This window comes from Mytilus californianus, unplaced genomic scaffold (genome assembly GCF_021869535.1).
Source record: "Mytilus californianus isolate M0D057914Y unplaced genomic scaffold, xbMytCali1.0.p SCAF_1, whole genome shotgun sequence".
In the NCBI taxonomy this organism is placed as follows: Eukaryota; Metazoa; Mollusca; class Bivalvia; order Mytilida; family Mytilidae; genus Mytilus; species Mytilus californianus.
In genome coordinates this window covers 76,066,385-76,094,150 of record NW_026262581.1, presented here as the reverse complement: position 1 = coordinate 76,094,150, position 27,766 = coordinate 76,066,385, and the positions used below count along the sequence as shown (strand labels likewise).

At 32.8% G+C, this 27,766-nt stretch overlaps 1 protein-coding gene across 1 annotated transcript in view; it reads right to left on the bottom strand.

Annotated features, from left to right (window-relative positions):
* LOC127707379 (TPR and ankyrin repeat-containing protein 1-like) overlaps positions 1-27,766 on the bottom strand; it is a 129,916-nt gene that overhangs the window by 73,143 nt on the left and 29,007 nt on the right. The window contains exons 11-12 of the mRNA XM_052211867.1: positions 26,166-26,432; positions 407-843 (exon numbers count right to left, since the gene is read on the bottom strand). Of these exons, the coding sequence (XP_052067827.1) occupies positions 407-843; positions 26,166-26,432 (704 nt within the window). The remainder of the gene's footprint in view (positions 1-406; positions 844-26,165; positions 26,433-27,766) is intronic.

The window sequence follows — 27,766 nt, the reverse complement described above, 5'->3', positions numbered from 1 at the left end:
AGAATTCATGTCATTTTCCAAACATTTTTAGAGGCACCAGATTAAGCAAACCATACTGAATGGACATCTGAATTAATGAATTGGCAGGTTGTCAGAACATAATCACCATTTAGCAAGAAATATTTTTTTATATCAAGATGAAAGACATTCTTTACAATAGAGAAACCTTGTGTTGCTAAAAATGTCTTATTATTCATAAAGAATCAGTTGACATTCTGCAAAAATCAATGGCAATCACTTCCTTCCATGCATGATGAATTATATAATTCTGTGGATTGATTTATTTCCATGGATACTAATTTTTATACATTAAAGGAAAATTGTAGTTTCATGGTTTTGCCACAGATGAAATCTGCATACACACATATAGTAAATTTGTACCGTAAGATTGAAACAAGAAACTTACTTTGAACCAATGACCATCATAAGAAACACTCTCCTTAGCATCCTCCAAAGCTCTATCTAATACAAAGGTCTTCAAGAAGCATTCTGATCTATTACCATATAATATAGCTAGATCTCTACTATGATGAACATGTTCTTTCATCTTGGCTTTCTGTACACCAATAGCCTCAGTGTATATTTCAGCTGCCATTAAATAGTTTCCCTTTTTGAATTCTTCATTCCCTCTTTCTTTAAGAACTTGTGGATCAACATGTCTTGTTTGTGTAGCCTGTCCATCTTTATGGACTTGTGAATCATTTGGTCTTGTCTGTGTCCCTTGGTCACCAACGTTCCCAGGTTTTGGAACACTGGACTGAGCACTTGGTTGTTTCTCATCTTTGGTTGACAACGAAGGCTTATTTGCTGCTGTTTTGTATTGTCTAAAGTTATGCATTTCCTCTAAAAAATAAATAAAAATCTTTTTTTAATATTTTCCTCGACACAAATGCCTCAAAATTTAAATATGTCTGAATATATTGGGTGTTTCATTTACGTCTGTAGAGAATTTGATTTACGACCACCTTCTACTGGTTTGCAACAATCTCAACCAAAATAATTACCTGTTATCTATTTAATGCCTATAAAAACCTATTAACCCTTCAATTTAGTAATTTTAATAAAATGCTTCGCCGAGCGCAGCCTGATACGACTGCAGAGGTCGAACCCTCAACAGTTGGTGCAAGTTTGGACACAATATTCAAGCTTGATACTATCTGAATTTGGATTGTGATCAAATTTTTGACATAATATAGGTTTCTGACACAAAATAAATGTGGTAAAAGATCTTAAAAATTTGAAATGGGTTGAAATATTTGTATTTAATTTTCAATTGAAGATTTCTTGCTATTGCGCAATACTGTGCAATCAGATATTTCTTGCTATTGCGCAATACTGTGCAATTGGATATTTCTTGCTATTGCGCAACACTATGCAATTGGAGATTTCTTGCTATTGCGCAAATAGAACAATACTGTGCAATCGGACATTTCTTGCTATTGCGCAATACTGTGCAATTGAAGATTTCTTGCTATTGCACAATACTATGCAATTGATGATTTCTTTGCGCAATACAGTGCAATTGAAGATTTCTTGCTATTGGGCAATACTGTGCTAAAGCTCAATACTATGCAATTGAAGATTTCCTGCTATTGTGCAATACTGTGCTATTGCAAAATACTTCATATAATTTACACATCATGTTTGGTGTGTATCTCCTGCCATATCAGTATTTTTTTTATTTGTAAAATATTTCTTTAAAATCTGTGAGATACACCAAATTTGGTTAAATTCTGTATGTTATCTTTTTTCACCCAATATAGGTTGCATTTCTGTTAATATTGACAATGCAATTTCCCATAGGAACTCCTTTTACATCTAAAACTCTACCACTTTTACTATGAAGTTTTAAAAAAAATCATATCCTAGAATGGAAAGTTCATATGCACTACAATTTTTTTCAAAGGTCAAAATATAGGGCTGTGCGGTAAATTTTCAACGTTTATATGCCCTGAACTTCTAAGAGTTTAAACTAACACTAAATTTCTTAACTATCCCCACCTTGACTGTAGGATTACCACAGATTTCTATATAGACAATATGCATATGTATATTTACTGGTAACATTCCCAAGTTATGTCTCTATCAGATGAAACCTAGAGATCATAACTGGGAACCAGTATGTAAACAAAATTAATTATCTATGAATATTCTATATCTCCCCAAAAGAGGCGTGGTTTGAGAAACAGCTGTATTTACAAAGTGCAACCTATACAAACATTTATTCCTATAGAAAACTCTCTAAAAACACTTTTTCTCACATTAATACTTATTTATCAGAATTATAGCCTTAAAGAAATAACTGCATAAACTCTAAGTTTTCTTTTACTGTTCATTTGATACCCCCTCCCCTGTTTCAATTTTTTAAAGAATTTGAAAACAAGACTTTAATTATTGCCAGCTTACCCTATTTGCATGTTTTCTGACATGAAATGCCTAGAACCTGTTTAAAACTGTTCTGATAACATATTGAAAGCATTTCAGAACACTGTAAATGTTATGTTTAGCAGTCAATCATTCCAACATTCAAGATTATATAAAGTATCAAATCCTGCCTGTGTCTCCAGTCCACATTTTACTGTATGCCTATTTGTCAATGAAAGTTCACAATTTCTGCCTCAAATGGTCAGTTTAGAATTCTTGTCACAACAGTATCATCTCTAACCATATATCTGACATAATTTAGCTAATATATGAGCTAGAAGTGTTAAAACAAAGCCATATTTGCAATAGTTGTATGTATGCAGATACCAGTCTGATGTATAAATTCACTTAAAATGTTATAGAAATGACTGCTAACATCTAATTTTTGCATAACTTCCAAGCGCAGTTATTGTTTTCTATATAAAGACCTTTAAAATCATAAAATCATAGCATTTACAAGTTAAATTATTTGTTTTATGACCCAGGGGGTAGGCAATTTTCTCTGGTTTTTGCCCCTGGGGCCTTAAATTTCCTAAATTATTCTGCTGTTTCTAGCAATATGGAATATTTAGTACATATTCAGGATAGAACACACTATTGTAAGTTTTGTTGAGATATTTTTGTATTTCTAGCTTGTATTTTTTATGCCGCTGTGACAAAAAAGCAGATTTAGGCGTTACGACTTACTTTTGGGTTATCGACAGGACAAAAACACCCCACCAATAATATTCAGGAAAGATCTATGAGTTTCAATGACTGCAAAGAGTAAATATAAGCACTTCTAAACAATTTAACTTACAAATATGCTTATACATGTATTGCACAATACTGTGCAATCAGATATTTCTTGCTATTGCACAATACTGTGTAATTGGATATTTCTTGCTTTTGCGCAATACTATGCAATTAGAGATTTCTTGCTATTGTGCAATACTGTGCAATTGATGATTTCTTGCTATTGCGCAATACAGTGCAATTGAAGATTTTTTGTTATTGTGCAATACTGTACGTGCATTTGAAGATTTCTTGCTATTGTGCTACTGCACAATACTGTGCAATTGAAGATTTCTTGCTATTGCACAATACTGTGCTATAGCGCAATACTATGCAATTGAAGATTTCCTGCTATTGCGCAATACTGTGCAATACTTCATATAATTTACACATCATGTTTGGTGTGTATCTCCTGCCACATCAGTATTTTTTGCTTTTATATATAAATCAGAAAGAATCAATGTAAAAATGAAAAATTTTAAGAAAAAAAAAATCCCCCCCCCCAAATTTCTTTTTATCCCCAAACTCAATCCCAGCATTCCCCATATGGTATGGTACCTTGCAGTACAATTTCAGAGAGATCCATACACTTAAACACAAGTTATTGTCTGGAAACTAGAAAAATGCTTGTTTTTGGCCCCTTATTACTGAACGTTTGGGGCAATTACCCCCAAACTCAATCCCAGCCTTCCCTTTGTGGTATGGTACCTTGCATTACAATTTCAAAGAGATCCATACACTTAACACAAGTTATTGTCTGGAAACTAGAAAAATGCTTGTCTGGCCCCTTTTTGGCCCCTAATTCCTGAACATTTAAGGCAATTACCCCCAAACTCAATCCCAGCCTTCCCTTTGTGATATGGAACCTTGTGGTACAATTTCAGAAAGATCCATATACTTACACACAAGTTATTGTCCGGAAACAACAAAAACGCATGTTTTTGGCCCCTAATTTCTAAACTGTTGGTACCATAACCCCGAAAATCAATCCCAAGCTTCCTTTTGTGGTATTGAACCTTCCGGTAAAATTTCATAGAGATCCATTCACTTTAACTAAAGTTATTGTCTGCAAACCAAATGCGTCTTTGGACGACGCCAACGCAGACAACGACATCATACCAATATACGACGCAAAAAATGTTTTGCTGTCGTATAAAAATGGGATATGCTCATGCAGTTGAACCACTTAGGTTTTCCAAAATACACTCAAGTTAAGAACAACAATTGAGTGTTTTTGATAAAATCTTCAAAAAGGTTTTCAAAAGTTATCAATTGGTTATAACAAAGAAATTAACACACCCACATACAAGTGATTCCGACATGCCCTAATATATTCCACCATGAAAAAATTAAATGTGCAGTCCAACTCACACATTTGCTATATCATGAAGTCTCTTTTTTTCTTTATCTTTTTATCCAGAATTGTTTCATTTCCCTATTACATGTAAAACATTTCCTTCACAAAAAGGATCTCATAGGTACTTGGTCTTAAGAAGACATTACCATGCAGGGAAACAATAAAGTTAAGTGTTTTAGCTCTATATATGATATAACAACAATAACAAAGGCCATGTTAGTTTGTTGGCAGTATCATTTGATGCAAACAAACCAAATGACCCGAGGAGGATGACAGCAAAGTTTACAAAACCAAACAGAGGTGAACACAAAAGTGATGGGAAAAGGTAAAATTTGCCTGGTTTACAATTTTGTGTTATAAAAAGCAGTCTTGCTCAAATCTAAAAACAAGGCTCAATCAGTATAAGGCAAAAATTCAGTGTCAAAAGCCACCTTACATTCATACCTCCATAAAATACTAAATTGGTACTTATATCAGTAACCCTTGACACAATAATTTTAAACTGAAAAATGCTGGTAACTAACCATAAAATGCATATGTTAAGACTTTTCAGTCTGACTTCTGTAACTGACTCTAGATATAAAAATAAGAAGTTGTGGTATGATTGCCAATGAGACAACTCTCCACAAGAGACCAAATGACACAGAAATTAACAACTATAGGTCATCGTACAGCCTTCATTATACCGCATAGTCACCTATAAAAGGCCCCGAAATGAAAAATGTTAAACGATTCAAACGAGAAAACTAATGGCCCGATTTTTGTACAAAATAATGAATGAAAAACAAATATGTTACACAGCAACAAACAACAACCACTGAATTACAGGCCCCTGACTTGGGACAGGCACATACAGAATGTGGCGGGGTTAAACATATTTGGCGGGCACTAACCCTCCCCCTAACCTGGGACAATAGTGCAACAGCACAACACAAGAACAAACTGTACAAAACAATAAACGAATAATTAGAAACGAAAAAACATCCACTGAATTACAGGTCACTGACTTGGGACAGGCACATTCAGAATTAACATGTTAGCGAGCACTCAACCCTCCCAACAAAAACACAGAGTAGACATACTTATACATCCCCACAACAAAAAGACACTAAATACAGATCTGAGAGTACTCGCAGTTAATGACAGCTAGTTCAAAGCCAATAATAACTAATAAAAAAAAATCAAACATCTAAGACTAAAATATCAATCAGTACACATCCAACATCCAATGGATTTAGTGTAAAGACATCAAAAACAGTTCGATAAAAACATGACCTTGTGCAATGCCAAGATACAGGTATCGACAGATTGTAGAGCCATGAATATGCATATATATGTATATAAAAATAATGTTTAGTTTGATTTTAATTTACTGATAACAAAATCAAGAGTACATTTCCTACATTTTACAAAAACATTGTCCAACTGATTACAATGAAATTGTATACTGCATCATAAAACATTTCATAGAAATCTACTTTCATTTTCTGTCACTAATCATTTTTGGACTTTATTTAATAATCTTTCAAACCTTAAACCTTAACCCTAAAAAAAAATATAAGAGCATTCAGATGAGTCATTAACTATAAGTATTTAATGCAGGAAGAAGACTCAGCCACAAACCTACATACCCTAATTCAGGGGATATAACTCTAGTGAATCTGCACAGAGAATCAATCATTTTGATTGTTAGCATTTTAAACACATAATTTACATTTCAATTGAACATGACTCCAACAAAATATTTCAACCAACATTCATTTTCAAACACACAGCTTTGATGTTAAAATTAGTCTTAACTATTAAGAAAATCAATCAACAATTGTAAGAGTGAGAGTGATTACAGGGCATTTTTCATTTACTGTAACATATGTTTTATTTCAAAATTAAGGCCTGATAGAAGAACTTTTTAATAAGAACACTGGTTTTCTATAAAATAGACACATATATTTTATAAACCTTTTACCATGTTTACAAAACATTATTGGTCAACAGCTAAATATATGTAATGGGAATATTAATTACAAGAATAATTTTCACATAATTCATATCTCCTAGACAGGGCTCGACAATAATGCTTGTCCGATTGTCCCGTACCAGAGGAAAAAAAGGTGACGGGACAAGTAAAATCATTCTGTAGAAAATAAATTAAATCCAACTTTGATGATCAAAGTAATAAACAAAAAACCAGAACAGAAGATAAAAACAAATATTAATTTGATATGTTTACTTGCAATCGATAATTTTACCAATGGCTGTGGCTTTGTTATAAGGTAACCAGACAGTTCGACACCTGCACGGAAACAAATCGGCTCCATGTTTAATAGACAGTTGGGCAAGTTGAAGACATTTCGGCAAGTTGAAGACATTTCGAGACAAAGACAAACCAGTACCTTGTTTCCCTACTCTTTTCTGTTGCTTTATACTAAATATATGATAAATTTTATTTAACAAAAATATTTTACAAATGAAAATGAAGAAATTATTGACCATGACACAAACAATATTTGATTGTGTTTGAATAAACATTTCAATATATTAAAACAAAGCTGATTGTAGTAAGGCATTAATCATAATAATCAATATTCTATCAACATAAAAGACTAGGATACAAAACAAATGAGTGTAGACGGACAGGCATACCAGACTGTGCCTGATGTGCAGAGTCTGATACACTTTGGCATTGATGAAAACTAGAACCTAATTCCTGTGACTAGACATGACAAGATTCAGTTGTTCTTGACTCATATTTTTGAAATGGATATCAAAAGATATAATCAAATTCTGTTCTATTGTTTTAATTTATTTTGTTCATTGAATCAACCTAAAAGGCAAAAAAGATTAATATAAAGGTTGTTTTTTTTTTTGGACAAGTTAAAATTCTATTCGGACAAGTACGTTTTGTTATGTACTTGTCCTATTGGACAAGTTGAAAAAAAAGTTATTGTAGAGGCCTGCTAGACCATAACTCCCAGACAAATTTCAAATTGGCACCGATGTTTGAATTAGATTGAGATACTGCAGTGATATAGTCATCTTTCATATCTTTTTTTATATTATAAAAATAATTCCATTTTACACATATACATCTATATCCTGCTTGAATTCATTCATATTTTATGATATAAGTCTAAATCCTTAGTTTTAGATCAACAGAAAGCAATTCCATATTGAATTTTTTTTGAATTTTAAATTGGACTTAAAAAAAATATTAGAATGGAAATTTCTATGAACTTAATTCTCAGAATTTGGAAACAAACAATAGCCTTACCATGAAGCTTAAGTAGTGATTGTTACCAGGAAAAATGATAAGTATTCTTATTTTTTACCAAATTAAACATCCTTAACTTATCATCACAAAAATAAGTTTTCCTTACCTATTTCTGTTACAAAATTAATTATTCCTGACCATATATTGGAAAACCACTTGTTTAAAACCAGGTAATACTGCTTTCATAATTCAGTATTTTTTTTATATTTGTAAGACTGATTAGACAAAAAAAATCTGTTTTAAAAACTACAGTCACAAAAACATTTTTCAGAAATCTACTTTCACTTTCTAAATATAGGCAAATAATTGTTTATCATGTTTAATAATAAGCCTTCCTTACTGACAAGTGACTGTTCAATATTTGCTACCTGTGCATAATGTATTGTACATTTAATCTATATAGAAAATAAACGTCAGATATTTTTCAGTGTTGTTCAATCGATGCATATAACTTTTGTAAAATATTAAGAGACCTTTTCAAATAAAGCTGGTTCTTTATCATCTTCATGATGATTTATCAGACAATATTATCAACGAACTTAAAATTCCCACAAAGGCATATGATCATCTAGTCTGCACCTACCACTACTTCAAGGAGTAAGAAAGTGTCTCTCAAAACAACACTTTTTTTTTCAGCACATCATATAATTATTCAATGCTAAGTTTAATTAAAACAAGACTATCCCAACCTGCAAATTGGGATGAAATTGATCCCCTTCATTTTAATAGAAATATTTTAACTTAAATCCCAATATGGCAGAATTCCATTAAGGAATTGAAAAAATAAAAGCCTTAGTTTTTTAATTTGCAGTGCAATCAGTCTATTTTTTGCTTGTAATATTTAGCTGAAAAGAGTATTCTTACTGTGCTTAACATCTTTGCTATTTACAATTTATCTCTATATATTATGGTTTCTGCAAAAATATGCAGAAATTGTTTTCGAGTGCAATACCTCCTATAAGGGGTCAATTGAGGATATTGGCCATGTTAACTTAAATGTAGATCTTATTTTGCTGAAATTTTTTTCTATTAACAGTTTTTCTCTATCTACTAGAGACTCTAAAGAGCCTGTGTCACTTATCTTGGTCTATGTGCATATTTAACAAAGGACACTCTCTAACTTTGTGATGGGAATAGAATTCATGACAAAAATCTCTGTATTGTTGATTTTGTATTGCTGATCATTTAATCTGTTTAGTTTCTCTCTATCTTCTTTAGTTTTAGCTCAAAACAAAAAAGAGGGTAAAAAAAAATCCTCATTTAAGGGAAATCACTCCTGTAAAGAATGACAGTCTACTAAATATAACAACAAAACTTAACTTGTTAGAAGATCTTGCCTAGCTGATCATTTTTGTGATTTAATTTGACTTGTTAGTAGATCTTGCCTTGCTGATCATTTTTGTGATTTAAAGTGTCTATTTATCTATTATTATTTTTATCATCTAAGGCAAAACGCAAAAAAAAATGGTAAAAATCGTCATTAAAGAGCAATAACTCCAATAAAGAGATGTCGGACGATTTCCTCCATATAGTCTTAATTGTAGATCTTGCCTTGCTGATAATTATTGCTTACTTAAGTTTACAATCTATCTATTATGAGTTTTAAGATATAAGGCAATAAATTGCTTCACCGAGCGCCGCTGGATACGACTGCAGAGGTCCAACCCTGAACAGTTGGGGCAAAAATGGACACAATATTCGCGCTTTATACATGTCTGAATTTGGATTGTAATTAAATATTTGACACATAATAGGTTTCTGACACAGAATAACTGTAGTCAAAGAACTTAGAATTGATTATGATTTGAATTTATATTCAATTTTTTGCTTTTGTGCAATACACTATGCTTTTGCGAATTGATCCCCCCCCCCCCTCCCCCAAAAAAAAATTTTTTTTTTAACCCCCCTCCCCCTTTTTTTGCAAAAAAAAGAATAAATATTTGAAGAAATTTTCTTTTTAATATCTGAAATCTGAAATGAAAAAAAATTGGCCCCCCAAATTTTTTTTTACCTCCCCCCCTTTTTCCAAAAAAAATTTCTTTCCCTCAAGATATGGTCATAATCTCAATCAAATTTCCAATGGAGTTTGCAACCATAATTACCCATTTAAATACATCATAAAAGTCTTAAAATAGAAAATGACATACATAATCATGGCTAAAATTAATATTCCTTAATCAGCATTTTTAAATAGTAACTTCTAAAAATAAAATGACAGCTAATCACCTCAAGACAATACAACATTTCTTTTAAATTTTTAATTTAAAAGCAGTTTAAGGGAGGTAATCCAAACATAACATCGTACTTTTTTTTAATTGTCCATTAACCAGGAAACCCTTGTTTTTCCACCTTTTTTGCCCCTTATTCCTAAACGGTTTCAGCCATAACCCCCCAAAGCCAATCCTTACCATATCTTTGTGGTATGGAAACTTGTGGTTAAATTTCAGAGAGATCCATACACCGTTCCACAAGTTATTGTCTGGAAACTAGAAAAATGCTTATTTGGGCCCCTTTTTGGCCCCTAATTCCTAAACTGTTAGGACCATAACCCCCCAAAATCAATCCCAACCTTCCTTTTGTGGTTATAAACCTTGTGTTTAAATTTCATAGATTTCTATTTACATTTACTAAAGTTATTGTCTGGAATCCAAATGTCTTCGGACAACGCAGACAACAACGATGTGATACCAATATACGACTGCAAAATTTTGTATCACATAAATTTAACATGATCCAAGAAAATGAGGTCTAGGTTAGATAAACCAAACTGGAAATACATGTACACCTTACAATCAATACACCAAATATAGTTGTAACATGAATGGTAACTTCAGTTATTTTTTAGATGAGTGCGTGAACTGAATGAGTTTTTAGTTATTGTACTCTGCAATCCTGCCGTTGACCGCATCTCGTTGGAATAGCACAGAATGGAGGAGCTTGAATCAGTGCTCTATCTTCCATCTCAGAAGTTGTTAATGCATAGTCTGGCTCCGCCTCCTTGGAGAAGTAAATAATGCATACCTGCCAACCCTCCCATTTTGAGCGGGAGTCTCCCGCACAAATGACGAATTTCCGGAAATCTCCCGCTATTGGATATTTACCTGGAATAACCAGCGTAGCCTGGGATCCTGACTCACTGCTTGACAGTAGAGCCAGGCGAAATACAACAACATGGTTTCGTCAATTGGATGTTAGAATGATGCATCATGGGATAGTGTCATTTCTTGACACATGGCGGAAATATTTATATTGTCACGAATTTATTGAAAATTATTTTTCATTTCATATGAAATGCAAATTTCGAAAAATTTAGCCTATATAATTCAAATGTTCTTGATTAACATCCGTGTAACAACTGTTAATTAACGAATCGATCTGATATATTCCTTGTTTATAGAACATGCACATGCGCAGTTATTCAGTCCTGTTCTGCGCTGATAGTTGGTCACGTGGATTGTATTACGCCTGGCCCTATCGACGAAGTATTAGATTGGGTCAGGATGCCAGGCTATAACCGGCTTTTGTAATTCTCTGACTTTTTCATTACTTTCAATAGAAATAAACAAACAATCGGCGATCATTTGAAAACTTTGGTCAGTAGTTTTTATGTTCAATGTATAAATAATCAAAATTCATTTCTGCTATGTCAACTCCAACAAGATAGAGGTCTTTGTCTGGACCAAGAGGCAGTGTAAAAAAAAAGAAATATATAACTGCAAATCAAAATGTCAAGCAGATTTGAATGACAGATTTTCAATTTTTACGACCAACTTCACTTGGCAATGAATCTTTTTGCACATCATATACAATCAACTTTTCGATTTCTTCTGGTGGTCTGTACGATGTTTGAAAGCATGCTCAGTGTGAGACTCACAATAAAATCAAAATATGGAATGTTATGAGACTCGGAGGTATAGAATAAACAGCTGCGCCATGAGCGCATGATAAGCCTGTCGTCTTGTGTGTGAATTTTTATGCAATTAGCATAAATAGTTTCTGACATACAGCGTGATATGCGAAAACCCCCCTTTTTTTTTTACAAAAAACTCAATATCTCTAAAATAAAATTTTGAATCATCACCAAAAAGTATACAGATCTTTAGATTAATATAACTAAGAAGTGTGTAAAATTTTAAGCAATAATCATAAATCGTTTTTGAGATACGGCGTGACATGTGAAAACCCCCCTTTTAAAAAAAAAAAATCAATATCTCAAAAATAAAATTTTGAATCAAAACCAAAAAGTATACAGATCTTAAGATTAATATAACTAAGAAGTGTGTAAAATTTTAAGCAATAATCATAAATCGTTTTTGAGATACGGCGCGACGTGTGAAAAACCCCTCCCCCTTTTTTTTACAAAATACTCAATAACTCAAAAATAAAATTTTGAATCATCACCAAAAAGTATACAGATCTTTAGATTAATATAACTAAGAAGTGTGTAAAATTTAAGCAATAATCATAAATCGTTTTTGAGATACGGCGCGACATGTGAAAAACCCCTCCCCCTTTTTTTACAAAATACTCAATATCTCTAAAATAAAATTTTGAATCATCACCAAAAAGTATACAGATCTTAAGATTAATATAACTAAGAAGTGTGTAAAGTTTTAAGCAATAATCATAAATTGTTTTTGAGATACGGTGCGACATGTGAAAAAAAAACACACACCTGTTTTAGTTACTAAGTCCAGTAACTCAAAAAGTTTTAATCTTATTTTCACCAAAAAGTATACAGATCGTTTGCCCATCATAAGAAACAACTATCTTAAGTTTCATGAAATTTGGATAAGTCGTTCTCAAGTTACGGTGCGACATGTTTATGCCGGACAGACAGACGACATTTGTAGACCATAATACATCCCGTCAAAATTTTGACGGGCGTATAAAAAAATATATGTCACTGGATGTTTAGTAATTTTCTCCATTTTATAAAGGTCTATCTCCGTGAATTGCTTCAAATATTGTCCCTGGACCTTTCTCGCAATCAACAACCATTCAAATCAATTAATCAATCTTTTTACAGTTTTACAGGGATTGGAAAACTAGTATTAATGACTTTAATATATTGGTACTGGAAAATGTTTCCTCATCATAACATTAAAACTCCTTTGAAACTACATGTCCTTATTGGGTTTGAAGGCAGATAAACATCGAATAAAATTTTGCATCTATCCCCCCCACCCCTCCTCAAGAATTTTCGGGGAGAAAAAAATATTCAATAACACATAAATGGCTATCAATGTACCTGTATCTGAAATACAAATCCAAATGTTATCTGCTGCATGTGTTCATTTTCTGAAAATCAAATATAGTATCAAGCCACTATTTGATTGACATACAGTAAAGTTATATTGGTCAGCATTTAACCCTTGACATTTGTCTTAGCCCATTAATGTTACAAATCATATATAGCCACACCTTACTCATTAACATATTTAATCCACTCAAAGCTGCACTTTTTGTGAATTAAATACGTTAATTCCTAAAAGGCGTGCTATATATATATAACTTGACCTATTGCTTATAGTTTCTAAGAATCAAACTTAACCAGGAACACTTATCATTGACCAATGAACCATGAAAACGAGGTCAAGGTCAGATGAACCATGCCAGACAGACATGTACACCTTACAATCAATCTATGCATTAAATATAGTTGACATATTGCTTATAAACAAACTTAATTACGAAAACTTAACACTGAGCAATGAACCGTGAAAATGAGGTCATGGTCAAATAAAGCCTGCCGGACTGACATGTACATTGTAAAATATTTCCACACACCAAATATAGTTGGCCTATTGCATATAGTATAAGAAAAACACACCAAAACACAATAAAATGCTTTGCCGAGCGGTCTGATACGACCGCAGAGGTCAAACTCTGAACAGTTGGTGCAAGTTTGGACACAATATTCAGGCTTGATACTGTCTGAATTTGGATTGTGATCAAATTTTTGACATATTATAGGGTTCTGACACAAAATAAATGTGGTTAAAGATCTTAAAAATTTGAAATGGGTTGAAATATTTGTATTTAATTTTCAATTGAAGATTTCTTGCTATTGCGCAATACTGTGCAATCGGACATTTCTTGCTATTGCGCAATACTGTGCAATTGGATATTTCTTGCTATTGCGCAATACTATGCAATTGGAGATTTCTTGCTATTGCGCAATACTGTGCAATTGAAGATTTCTTGTTATTGTGAAATACTGTGCAATTGAAGATTTCTTGCTTTTGCGCAATACTGTGCTATAGCGCAATACTATGCAATTGAAGATTTCCTGCTATTGCGCAATACTGTGCTATTGCACAATACTTCATATAATTTACACATCATGTTTGGTGTGTATCTCCTGCCATATCAGTAATTTTTGCTTTTATATATAAATCAGAAAGAATCAAATGTAAAAATGAAAAATTTAAAAAAAATAAATGGGGAATGTGTCCATGGGACACAGATAATGCCCCCACTTGCATATAACATTATAAAGGGACATAACTCCAGAACTGTAAAAGTGACGCTACCCAAATTTGTACTTGATCTGTGTTTTGTGGTAATAAGTATTGTGTATAAGTTTCATAACATTTGGTTGAGGCAAACTGAAGTTAGAGAACGGAAACGAAAAATTCAGCAATTTTTCCATTTGTAAAGGGGCATAACTCTATAACAGTACAAGTGACGCCATCAAAATTCAGACTAGATCTGTGTTTTGTGGTAATAAGCATTGTGTATAAGTTTCAAAACATTTGGTTGAGTCAAACTAAAGTTAGAGAACAGAAACGAATAATTCAGCAATTTTTCCATCTGTAAAGGGGCATAACTCTAGAACGTTAAAGTGACGCCACCACTAAAATTCGAACTTGATCTGTGTCTTGTGTTAATAAGCATTGTGTATAAGTTTCAAAACATTTGGTTGAGGCAAACTAAAGTTAGAGAATGGAATTGAAAAATTCAGCAATTTTTTCATCTGTAAAGGGGCATAACTCTATTACGGTAAAAGTGATGCCACCAAAATTCAAACTAGATCTGTGTTTTGAGGTAATAAGCATTGTGTATAAGTTTCATAACATTTGTTTGAGGCAAACTAAAGGTAGAGAACGGAAACGAAAAATTAAGTTTACCAGCATCAAGTTGCTCTATATAATACATTTTTGTAGGAAGAAGGACAGACACTATTGTACAATTTGTAAGTGTCAGAAGAGAAACAAGAACTGCTTATTGTTCTAGATCTGGAGCACATGTTTTTGGTTAAGATTTATGTCTCAATGTTTGAGGTCTGTTTAAAGGGAATCACTTATTACAAAGTCAATGGTATTTGATATGCAGTTGTATTAGAATTGGCATTTTCCATTTCCACAGAGGTCATTTGGCCCTGTATCTTCAGTCTTTGCACATTAAATTTGAATGCTTTGTGTAGCTTACATGTTCAAGTATTGCTATTTTAAAGTCAAATATTGCAGAGCTTGAGGCTATCTATGATTTTGTTTGATCTATTTAATTCAGTGAGAATGAAAACTGGAGCAATCTCTTTTGATGTTGATCTGATGGCAAAAATGACATTTGTGGCACACATTTCCCATTGAAACCTTATGGATTATCATATTTTCATCTTTTTCTAAAACTACAAGGAAAATTTTATCTAGAATTGCAGAATACTGTTTGGAATGACCACTACAAACATTCTCATTTGATTCCTGCTGAAGGTCAGTGGTTTTCTCTCCAGGCACCCTGGCTTCCTGCAGCATTTACAGTAACGACCATCTCCAATAGAACTGTCAGAAAAATTGGACAAACCCATTTTGAGTTATTGCCTTTGAAATGTCCATTTTTAGCCAATTTTCAAAGTGTTTGGTTATTATTTTGATGTAGAAATTTTCAACAGTAAAAATGACCAGAGCAATAAGATCTACAAATAAGTCAACATGACAGAAATGGTCAATTGATACTTTGCAGGAGTTATTGGTTTCAAATGATGATGTGTATGCTTTTTAAAAAAAAAAGAATTTAGCAGAAAATATAGAAGATAGAGAGAATCTTTCAATAGACAATTGAATAGTAGAAATGTTCAACAAAATAAGACCTTCAAAAAGATCAACATGTCCAAAATTGTCAATTGAACCCCTTGAAAGATGAAGTTTACCTATTTTTAGCTCACCTGGTATGAAGGGCCAAATGAGCTTTTCTCATCACTTGGCGTTCGTCATCGTCGTCATCCTCTGCTACCAAAATTCAACTTAAGCTCTGCAATAGTTGACTTTAAATTAGCAATACTTGAATATGTAAGCTACACAAAGCATTCAAATTTAATGTGCAAAGACTGAAGATACAGGGCCAAATGACCTCTGTGGAAATGGAAAATGCCAATTCTAATACAACTGCATATCAAATACCATTGACTTTGTCATAAGTGATTCCCTTTAAACTGACATAAACACAGACCTCAAACATTAAGACATAAATCTTAACCAAAAACATGTGCTCCAGATCTAGAACAATAAGCAGTTCCTGTTTCTCTTCTGACACTTACAAATTGTACAATAGTGTCTGTCCTTCTTCCTACAAAAATGTATTATATAGAGCAACTTAATGCTGGTAAACTTAATCACCATATCATACTAAAGCTTCCATTTTTCTTCTTACATATTTTCTATAGCTACTTTCACATTATATACCTCTCACCAGGACATCATACACAGACATCTTTTTCTCTTCGTGCACATTTTCTATAGAACTCCATTTAACCTAAATCAGGAAATCGAAGAACAGTCTCTGTTTTTCTTCTGACACTTTATCTTTAGTTACTTAGCCTATGAACCCTTAGCCAGAACAGCACATGGAAGTTTCTGTTTCTGCTCTCCCACATTAAATCTATAGCTACTGAATTGCTTTTACCCATAGCCTGGATTTCAAACAAAAGCTTCTGTATCCCTTTTTACACTATCTTTTCCTACTCCATAAAACTTTTAACAAGACCAATACAATTCCTTGTAAAATGAGTGTTGTAAAATTTTGAACTATAGGACAAAAGGAACTGAATGCACTGTGGATGTAAAAATTGCTTACTTGATATAACTCACCATTATCAAGCTGCAGACCAAATATTAAACAATTCCCTCTAATAGAAGCCAAGAAAACTTTCATTAAAGGTCTTTCGGAAGAACTGACAGAGCAATGGACGGAGTTGAGAGGTTAATAGATCTGTTTTCGCCTTTGGAGACAAAAGGTAATCAAAGAGCTGAAAGCTCTGAGGAAAAATGACGCCACTGTCTCTAATATTGTGATATTTTTTATGCAAGTCTTGATTTTCACATACCGTAATTAGTTTAACATTCCAACATGTCTCGCAAGCATATAATTGATATTCGTATATGTGTGTGTTATGTGAAGATGACAACTGGCTGTTTTTTAAGTACAAATGTATAGGTCAACTCACTGAGTGTTCTCCCCAGGATTTTTGGATAGCACCAGGGTAACGCATGTGAACAGCTTGGTGAAATGATTCATACAATCAGTTGTGTCGCATGGCGTCGCTATATTTCTAGTTACTGCAGTTTTTATGTCTCTTGTTTTGTTTAAATACTGTGGTACTGTGTTATGTCAGAATATTATTGGTTAAAAAGATCAATAAACAGTTTGTATACTTTTAATATTTTTTTAAAATAAATAAAACATGATTCATTACATAATATTCATCTAAATTTAAAGTAATTAAATCTTTTATAAAATTCATGATCAATAAAAATAAAATATCATTCAAACAGGAACATATATATTGTTAGATATACTGTTCCCAGATTCAAAAGAGAACAAAAATGTTCAATTTAAAAAACTTTCTAGTTTCTGGAAAGAAAGTTGTTGTATGTGAAAGGATTCCTGTCATAGGGAGATATAAAATTAACAAGAACAAAATTGTGTTATAATTTGAACCAGTTTCTATCTTAAATTTTAATAAAAAGAAATTTTTCATAAATTTTCAAACATTTTGCCATAGATTTCCTGTACATGTAAATATTAACCTTTCTTGTCTTTGGTGATAATCAAACATAGATACAGACTTCATACTGCACTGAAATCTAAATCTTTATTTGTCATGATCCATTTAAAAAGAATTCCTAAATCTATAAATTTATCTTAGGTCTATAGATCTATAAGTAACCATATTCAATGCCAACAACAAAGTCTCCCCATTTTCCCGCCTAAATGACAGGAAGTAGATATAAATAGATTTAACATGTGCTTATGGATTAAAATTACAAGATCACTTCTGTTATCCATTAATGATCATATGGATATAGATATCCAGTTTGAAGGTACAGTCATGCATTTTATTTATAAAATAGAATAGATTGCAGTTAATTGTAAATAATCTTGAATATTCTACGTGAACTAACTGGGTCATGTGATCCTTCCCCTTTGAATTACTTGTTGACAGTTTGAAACCGGAATATCATGCAATAATTATGTCATAATTAAAGATAATGTTGGCCATGGTTTAATCAGAGACATATAAAACTATAATATAAGTATTGCGCTAACTTTATAATGTACAAAATATGAACCGTCTTGTGTACAACTATCGGGTCAACACGGTTTGTGTACAAAGTATTTGCCGACTTTCCAGGTGGTGACTGAAGCCTTAAAATAGTTATCTTTGATCATAAAGTTATGATCTCTAAATTAAAACACAAAAGAATCATGTAAAAAGTGTTAATTACATCGATTAAATCCAATCAACAAAGGTTAACCTCATAAAGGTAAATCGATCACGTGGTGTAAACAATCCGTGTTGAACTGGTTTGAACTGGTCAAATTTCACCTGGAATTTTATACCGCACGGAAAAGATTCAACAAGTCGTTTAAAACTTTACCGATTTACGATTTTTTAACTGATAATTTTAGCACCACGGAGAAAAATTATACATCGCGGTAAGAACGATACCACCACGGTAAAAAATTATACATCGCGTGCCCGCGGTCCTTAAAGGGCCTGGGGAGAACACCGTCAAGACTACCTGAATGATCTACAGTATCCAATGACTACTGGCTGTTTTTTTCTATAAATAAATAGGTCAAGACTACCAGAATGATCTACAATATCCAATGACTACTGGCTGTTCTTTTGTACTAATAAATAGGTCAAGACTATTTGAATGATCTACAATATCCAATGACTACTGGCTGTTCTTTTGTACATATAAATAAAGACTACCTGAATGATCTAAAGTATTCTAAGTAATGTGATTTTTGTCTTACAATTACATTTTTCTAAATCAAGAATATCGACTACTAGCATCCTTTTCAAACCAAATGATTATGAAGAGCCTGTTGTTATCAAGCTCTTATACCCCACATACTCATTAAATAAGTTACTAGTGACCTAGTTATTTCTGTTACTTGAAGCAAATTATATTTCTGTAGATTTAGACAATAGTATAATATTGTTTTACTAGTTTTATTTCACCTTGAAGATTAGACATTAGGGATACTCCTTTGATTTTTTATTTCATGTCAGTCAGGTCGCTTTATATGAAACCAGAGACATATAATACAAGAGATTCGCAACTCGGCGAAATCCCGTAATAACACGCGGCCACTAGTTAAACCTCGCGAGATCTCCTTAGGTAATAAAGTCATTAATAAAAGTATTAAAAGTACTCGAAGTAAGGACGAATGTTTAAGCATAACATAAACTGTTTCAGTGTTAAATTTATCATAATTAATTAAATATAATTTGAGTACATATATAATTATTTATTTTAATGTAATTTTGATTTTAGATTTGTATTATTGAAAAAGAGACATAATTTGATATTGTATAAAAAAAAACTTATATTAAATAATTAACGCTTGATAAATTGTGTCAGAGTTCATTTTATTTGATAGTTACATAATGGGTTTCTATTGAATATACACCTGTCTCGGAGACATAATTTCACAGTGTGACATGTATATTAGGTTTGAATTATTCGATGACCAGGTAAATCACGAACATGTTATAAATAATGAGTTTTAATTGACACCCTGTAAACAAGAAGTTGTCACACCACAGGTGTCCACACTCTTTCCAAAAATACAAGTCACAAAATGTATAATTAATTAATATGGAAAAAAACTTAATTTATTTGTTAATTAATTGTTAATCATGATAGGCTTTGTTTTTTATTCTTGATATTTATAAACTATTAAAATTTTATTTATTTTTATATTCCTCATTTATTGGGCTTTCATTGAGTTTTTTTTTCTGTAGGATTGTCGGTAAATGTTTGATTTCTAAGTGTTGTTTGACAGTTTTATCATATAGGCTTGCATTGAGTTGTTTTTTTAAATGATTGTCGGTAAATTTATGATTTCTTCATGTTCGAAGTGTGTATTGAGAATTAATATTTAAGAAAATTACAATTAATTTCTCATTTGAATAAAGCTTCATTCATGTGCACGCAATATGGAAAATTCCGATTTTATTTCGTGGGATGACAATCTTAATTTCGTGGGATGACAATCTTAATAGTTACGACTTAGATATACTCCTAGTTGAATAAACTGATAACGAACTCTTTGTTGATAGTGAAAAGGACGAAAACATAAGCGAGAGACCCACCAACAAAAACAATTGACAATACTGCATACATAGATGGATATGTGTGTCCTCGAAGCAACAAAAAATCTATAAAAAAACACAGGTCATACATCAAAGCAACACGGAAGACACTATTTAAAAAGTATTTTATAACCTTGTTTCCACGAGACAATCATTTGTAGTGGTTTTTGTCTTTTAATCATTTGTAGCGGTTTTTGTCTTTTTATTCTGGGGTGAAGAGATGGCAATTTAAAAGTAAGATTGTTTATGTGTATACATATACAAATCCTTGGTGTAAATAAAATCTTTTATTATCAAATATATATATATCTTTTGCAGTCACCATTGAAATGTCCTCAATACGATTTTAATTTAAAAATGAATTAGGTTCATGTTTTGAACGAGAAGCGTAGTCTGAAACGACAACAGATGCATATGAAGCTCATTCATAATATTACGACCAGCAGAAGGTTTCCTTTACTAGGAAAATTTTACTCCTTTTGTAAATTTACTGCATTCGTTCATCTTTGGCACCCTAAAAAGAAGAAAAAAATAATAACTTCAGAACAGGAGAAAATAAACAACTTTGCTATAAACAGAATGAAAAATGAATAAAATGTCTAACAAAATGCAGGCTATAAATTTCATAGTGCACAAAAAAGAAGGACTGATTAAGGAAATTTGTCCATGAACAATTTCAATATTTAGCCAGTTTAATAAAAAATTTCGGGTATCAATCAGAAAAAATCGCCACATTGTTGGATCAAATTTTACGAAAATAGTCTTATTTTCACGAAACAACATTTGGGAGTACTATTGGCCCATAAAATTATATATTTATTAGCATATCTTCAAGTTTTAAGAAAAAAATTGGGAGATCAAATGGTTTCTACGGCAATAGGTGAAGTAAAATGGGCCGAGTTTTAACTTTGTTTGTATTTGATTAATCTCATCATTAGAACACATTTTATCAATAGCAAATTATTAGAATTAGTTTTTTGTAACTTTTAAATATACTTGCATTCTTTAGCTGTGAAAGGTATCGGCATTATCCATTAGAAAAATCGTGAGGCGTAGAACCTTTTACACAACAATACGGGTTATTACCCATAAATCCATCGGATTAATCGGCTTTCCGGTGGCCACGTCATTTCATTGGCTGTTATATAGACTCTACTAGAGTTGCGAATCTCTTGTATTATACGTCTCTGATGAAACTTGAAACCACTTCTCTGCCATATTGTTATTTCATAACAACTCTGCCCTTGACCATGTTGACCGATGTAATTGATATTCATTCTTTAACCATATATCATAGTCAGTTAGTTTTTGATTTTGCACTCCCACACCACCTTTCAGGCCAAATGTCTGTCTCCATTTAAGTTAATGACATTGAACAATCATGGTATTAAACACAATTTCAATAGTGATAATGCTGTTCTAGTAGGTCACCATATATTCAACTTGGGTAGCATTCCAGTTATTGAAATTTGTGTCAGATTAGAACAATGATCTAGACCTTTAGGAATGGATCTTACAATTTAATATGGAGCCATAGTATGGGACCCCTACACGGTAACAAAAAAAAATAAGCTTGAAAGGATACAACGTCAAGCGGCAAAATCTATCACCAGAAATTACAAGTCAAGAGAGGATGGACGGGATAAGTCTCTAAAATGCTTGCCTAACTGGAACTACAACAAGATCTCCAGACAAGACGAACAAGGAGTTGAAGCCAGAAGTTAATATTTATGTAAAAAGTAGTTGAGGGGCTGATTCCCGCTATTGAACCATACTGTCATTCTATAATATTATTGCGTAAGTATTTCTGTATTGTCCTTGTTATTGGTCCATGTCTTGGTGTACTGGTCTGAGGCGAAGCCGAAGGCCAATACTGCTGGCCGAGGACCAACAATAAGGCCAATACAGAAATACATGTAATAGTATCTTTATTAATTAACTGCAGTGTTACAATATTTTTTTATTTCATTTCACAAGAGATAAACATTTTTACCTTGAAGTGGAACTATCCAAATCTCAGTTTCTTTTTATAAGATGCAATATCTAATGATTTGGTGCCGTTTCCATGTATCTTCAGCCTTTTCTCATCTGATGAATTTTTCTACCCTTTCCAGTCACTATAAAGTGTTACAACTTTAATTTAGACACAACACATAAATAGTAATTGGAAAGGTACTGCCATTGCATGTGTAATGCAAATATATTTAAAAAAAAAATAATGTAAGAGTTGAAATTGATACAACTATCCATAAGCCAATTGACCAAAGAACGAAGATTTGCGCAATTACAGAATGCATATGCCTGGTTCGGGTTTAAAAATAAAAGACCGTTTACAAAACATGAGAAGCAAAAGTAAACAGTAATAAAATGCTCCGCTGGGGCGCAGCTTGATACGACCGCAGAGGTCGAACCCTGAACAGTTGGGGCAAGTATGGACACAACATTCAAGCTTGATACAGCACTGAATTTGGATTGTAATTAAATATTTGACACAGCATAGGTTTCTTACACAGAATGAAAGTGGTCTAAGAACTTAAAATTTTTTAATTTACCTATTCAGACCATATCATTATTATTTGCTTTTATATATAAATCAGAAATAACCAATTTAAAATGGAAAATTTTAAAGAAAAAAAAAGGAAAAAAAAATCCCCCCCCCCCAAATTTTTTGAACCCCCTTATGATTCATCACCCCCAAACTCAATCCCAGCCTTCCCTTTGTGGTATGGTAACTTGCAGTACAATTTCAGAGAGATCCATACACTTGAACACAAGTTATTGTCTGGAAACTAGAAAAATGCTCGTTTTTTGGCCCCTTTTTGGCCCCAAATTCCTAAATGTTTACGGCAATTACCCCCAAACTCAAACCCAGCTTTCCCTTCGTGATATGGAACCTTGCAGTACAATTTCATAAAGATCCATACACTTTCACACAAGTTATTGTCCTGAATATAGAAAAATGCTTGTTTTTTTGCCCTTTTATGGCCCCTAATTACTAAAATTTTGAGGGAATTACCCCCAAAATCAATCCCAGCCTTCCCTTTGTGATATGGTACCTTGCAGTACAATTTCAGAGAGATCCATACACTTGAACACAAGTTATTGTCTGGAAACTAGAAAAATGCTTATTTTTGGCCCCTTTTTGGCCCCTTATTCCTAAACTTTTTGGAGGCAATTACCCCCAAACTCAATTCCAGCTTTCCCTTTGTGATATGGAACCTTGTAGTACAATTTCATAAAGATCCATGCACTTACACACAAGTTATTGTCATGAAACTAGAAAAATGCTTGTTTTTTGCCCCTTTTTTGCCCCTAATTCCTAAAATTTGGAGGCAATTACCCCCAAAATCAATCCCAGCATTCCCTTTGTGATATGGAACCTTGTGATACAATGTCAGAGAGATCCATAAACTTACACTCAAGTTATTGTCATGAAACTAGAAAAATGCTTGTTTTTTTCCCCTTTTTGGCCCCGAATTCCTAAAATTTGGAGGCAATTACCCCCAAAATCAATCCCAGCATTCCCTTTGTGATATGGAACCTTGTGGTACAATGTCAGAGAGATCCATACACTTACACACAAGTTATGTCAAGAAGTTACAAAAATGCTTATTTTTGGCCCCTAATTCCTAAACTGTTGGTACCATAACCTCCAAAATCAATCCCCACCTTCCTTTTGTGGTATTGAACCTTATGGTAAAATTTCATTGAGATCCATTCACTTAAACTAAAGTTAGAGTGCGAAAACTAATGTGTCTTCGGACGACGACGCTGGACGACGACGACGTTGGACGACGACGACGACGACGACGACGCCAACGTCATACCAATATACGACCACAAAATTTTTTTTGCGGTCGTATAAAAATCGATTTGTACCATCGGACATGATGAAATTATGAGGTCGTCAAGAAATGAACTTTGTGATAATTTACTCATTCCCCAAACCTGAAATAATTTCATCGTCTACTTTCAAAATGCTTTTCAAAGGAATGGGACCGTCTTTAACATAACATATATGCCATACTGAACGTTTCAGCTTCTTTATGGTGAGTAAATAAAAACTGCGTCGTACAAACAACTGTTTACTTTCAGTTTGAATTTTATCGTGACTTACGATCTTAAAACTAGAGACGTTCCGAAATCCTGTTTTGGCCGGATCAGAACTCGGCCAATACGGAAAAAAATCTGTATTGGCCGAGTTGACATCTTATATTGCATATGCAGTTTTCATCATATTAAGTACAATAACAGTGTAGTTAATTAATAATGATACAGTTACAGACTCTGCTGCTATAACTTTGTAAACAAAGATTCATACGCACCGCGTGGGTATAACCGTATTACTAATTTCCGATTATTAAAATCTTCGTAAATCTGGATAAAGACCAGTTTCTATCCAATGAATATCAAAATGATTCCGATTATTACTTTTTTAATGATTGTAAAGTTGAAATGGCATGAAAGGCTGACATTATTTAGGAGAACTATTTTGTCTAGCGATTGCTGATCATTGGAGGGTAAAAAGTCCAACACCATAACAAATCGGATCTATTTATCATGTATACATACCGATTGTTTACGATTGTAAGACATGTGCATAAAGTCAAAGCTCGAATAAATATGAAAAATATAACAAAGGGATAGCTCCAAATACCATTTAATAACAAAAAACATATGGACAGTTCAAGATATCTTTTTGGTAAATAAAATAACGTATGTAAACTGGTTCCCGTCCGACTACAGCACTTTGTTCGAGTGTAGCGAAATACAATCAGATTCCAGTCAGTATGTTAAATAGTAAATATGAAACCGAGTGCGGTAGGCGGAGGCATAATCAACTTCCGTTAGTTCTGGTCAATGGTATCGGAAACATGCCGCTGATAGCGTCATTTTCCAAAAATAGGACATAAAAAAATTGTGTTTCTCTTACATTATATTTTCTAAAGCTACATAGTTCATGTTTTCATATACAGGACATCTTGCAAGAGCTTCTGTTTCTCTTTGAATCTTGTGATTTTGCTAACATATCATTTTTAGTTACTACAAGTATCCCTAGACCTGACAACAAACAAGCATAAGTGTCTCCTCAGTCAGACACTCTTTAGTTACCTTTACTCTAGATATACAGAACTTATTGTATATTTCCAGGCACAAAATTTACTTCGTATAACAGTTTCCTTATCTCCTCTTTCTCTTTGAAATACAATCTATCCCTACTTGAACAAATTAATAGATCTGAGCTAGAAAGGTCATTTTGAACTAAAACTAGCTTAAAAGACTGAACAATATTTAAGAAAGTCATAAGTCAAGTTCATTCTTCCTGTTAATTATCAGATGTTTACACAGCTCTTACTTCAAGGCTGTTCAGACACTTTCATAGCTGTTAATTATAAGATCTTTTCTCATCTTCAGAATGTATTTAGACACTTTTAAAATACTCTGTGCAAACATTAAATATTGAACTGTATCAAAAGTAACTGAACAATACTGGATTGGCTACAAGCAAGATGCTCGAGCATGTTGAAAAGTATTGAATTTATCACTAGAAAAATATCTGAAAAATAATCTGAAATCTAATAAGACAATATTTTCAAATTCAGACATCTCAGACAATATAAAGATCAGAATGGTTTACTATTACATAGTTCTTAATCCCATATACCCCTTGCCAGGACTTTAACAAAGGCTTCTGTTTCTCCTTGGATGTTAAATTTATAAGAACTTACTCCATGTAACCTTAGCAAGGACATCATACAAGGGTTTCTGCTTTTCTTCTCTCACATAATCTATAGCTAAATACTTGTCCATGTCGATCATACTTGCTGTAAAGTTCTTCCTAATAAGTACTCTGGCAACCTTAACCATGAGACTAACATCTTCTGTGTGTTTATACTTAGTAATGATGTGGAATGGCGTCTCTCGTCGACCATCTAAATACTCATCACGGAAAGGTGAACTTGTGATTGGCATCAGATTCAACAGATCAATATGACCTACAAAACATTATACAAATCACTGTTTCAAGTTCAGGCATAATTTTAAACTTTATTCAAAAGAACTGACCATTAGGTCAGCATATAAAATCAGGTTGCAATGTTCATACAATTTAATAGCCTGAGTATGTAACAATATGATTGAAATATAGATCTCGTGTCATTGTTTGACAATAAAAACTGACAAGGCTTCTTTTTACTTTCGGTTCTGATGACCTTTTCAGGATCCTTGGGATTTCCCTAACTTGATCTGTAACTCACCATAGAAGACTAACACACTAAAAATCAGCTCAATACGTGAAGGTGTTTAGAAAAAAAAGTCTGTTTAACTGTTTGTTGTGGAATGATGGAATGACAGAATGACAGATAATGGTAAAACTATATGGCCCCGACAACTTTTTTGCAGGGCCATAATAAACTAGAGGCTCTAAAGAGCCTGTGTCGCTCACCTTGGTCTATATGCATATTCAACAAAGGACACTCTCCAACATTGTATACGAGAATAGAATTAATGACAAAAATCTTTTTTATTAATCTTCAATTGCTGATCATTGAAGTCTGTTTAGTTTCCTCTATCTTATTTAGCTTTTGCTCCAAACACAAAAGAGAGGGTAAAAAAAATTTCTAATTTAAGGGCAATAACTCCTATAAAGAGTAACAGTCTACTAAATATATGGGCAAAATTTGACTTGTTAGTAGGTCTTGTCTTGCTTTTCATTTTTGATTATTTAAGTTTCTATCAATCTATTACAATTTTTATCATATAAGGCAAAACGCCAAAAAAATGGTAAAAATCGTCATTCAAGGGCAATAACCCCAATAAGTCATTTGTCTTAATTGTAGATCTTGTCTTGCTGATCATTTTTGTTTATTTAAGTTTCTTTCTATCTATTATAAGTTTTAAGGTATAAGAAAACAAGAGTGCACATGCTGAAATGTCTTGCCTTCTTTACTGACCATTGATTTTATGTTGATAGTCCTAAATATAAAGCTTTACTAAAAGTATCACATAAACTTAACATGATCCAAGAAAATGAGGTCAAAGTCAGTAAAAAAACCAAACCGGAAATACAAGTACCACTTACAATCATTCAATACACCAAATATAGTTGACCTATTGCTTATAGTTTCTCAGAAACAGACTTAAACAGGAAAACTAAACATTGACCAATGAACCATGAAAACGAGGTCAAGGTCAGATGAACCATGCCAGACAGACATGTACACCTTACAATCAATCTATGTATTAAATATAGTTGACCTATTGCTTATAGTATCTAAGAAACAAACTTAACCATGAAAACTTTAAATTGACCAATGAACCATGAAAATGA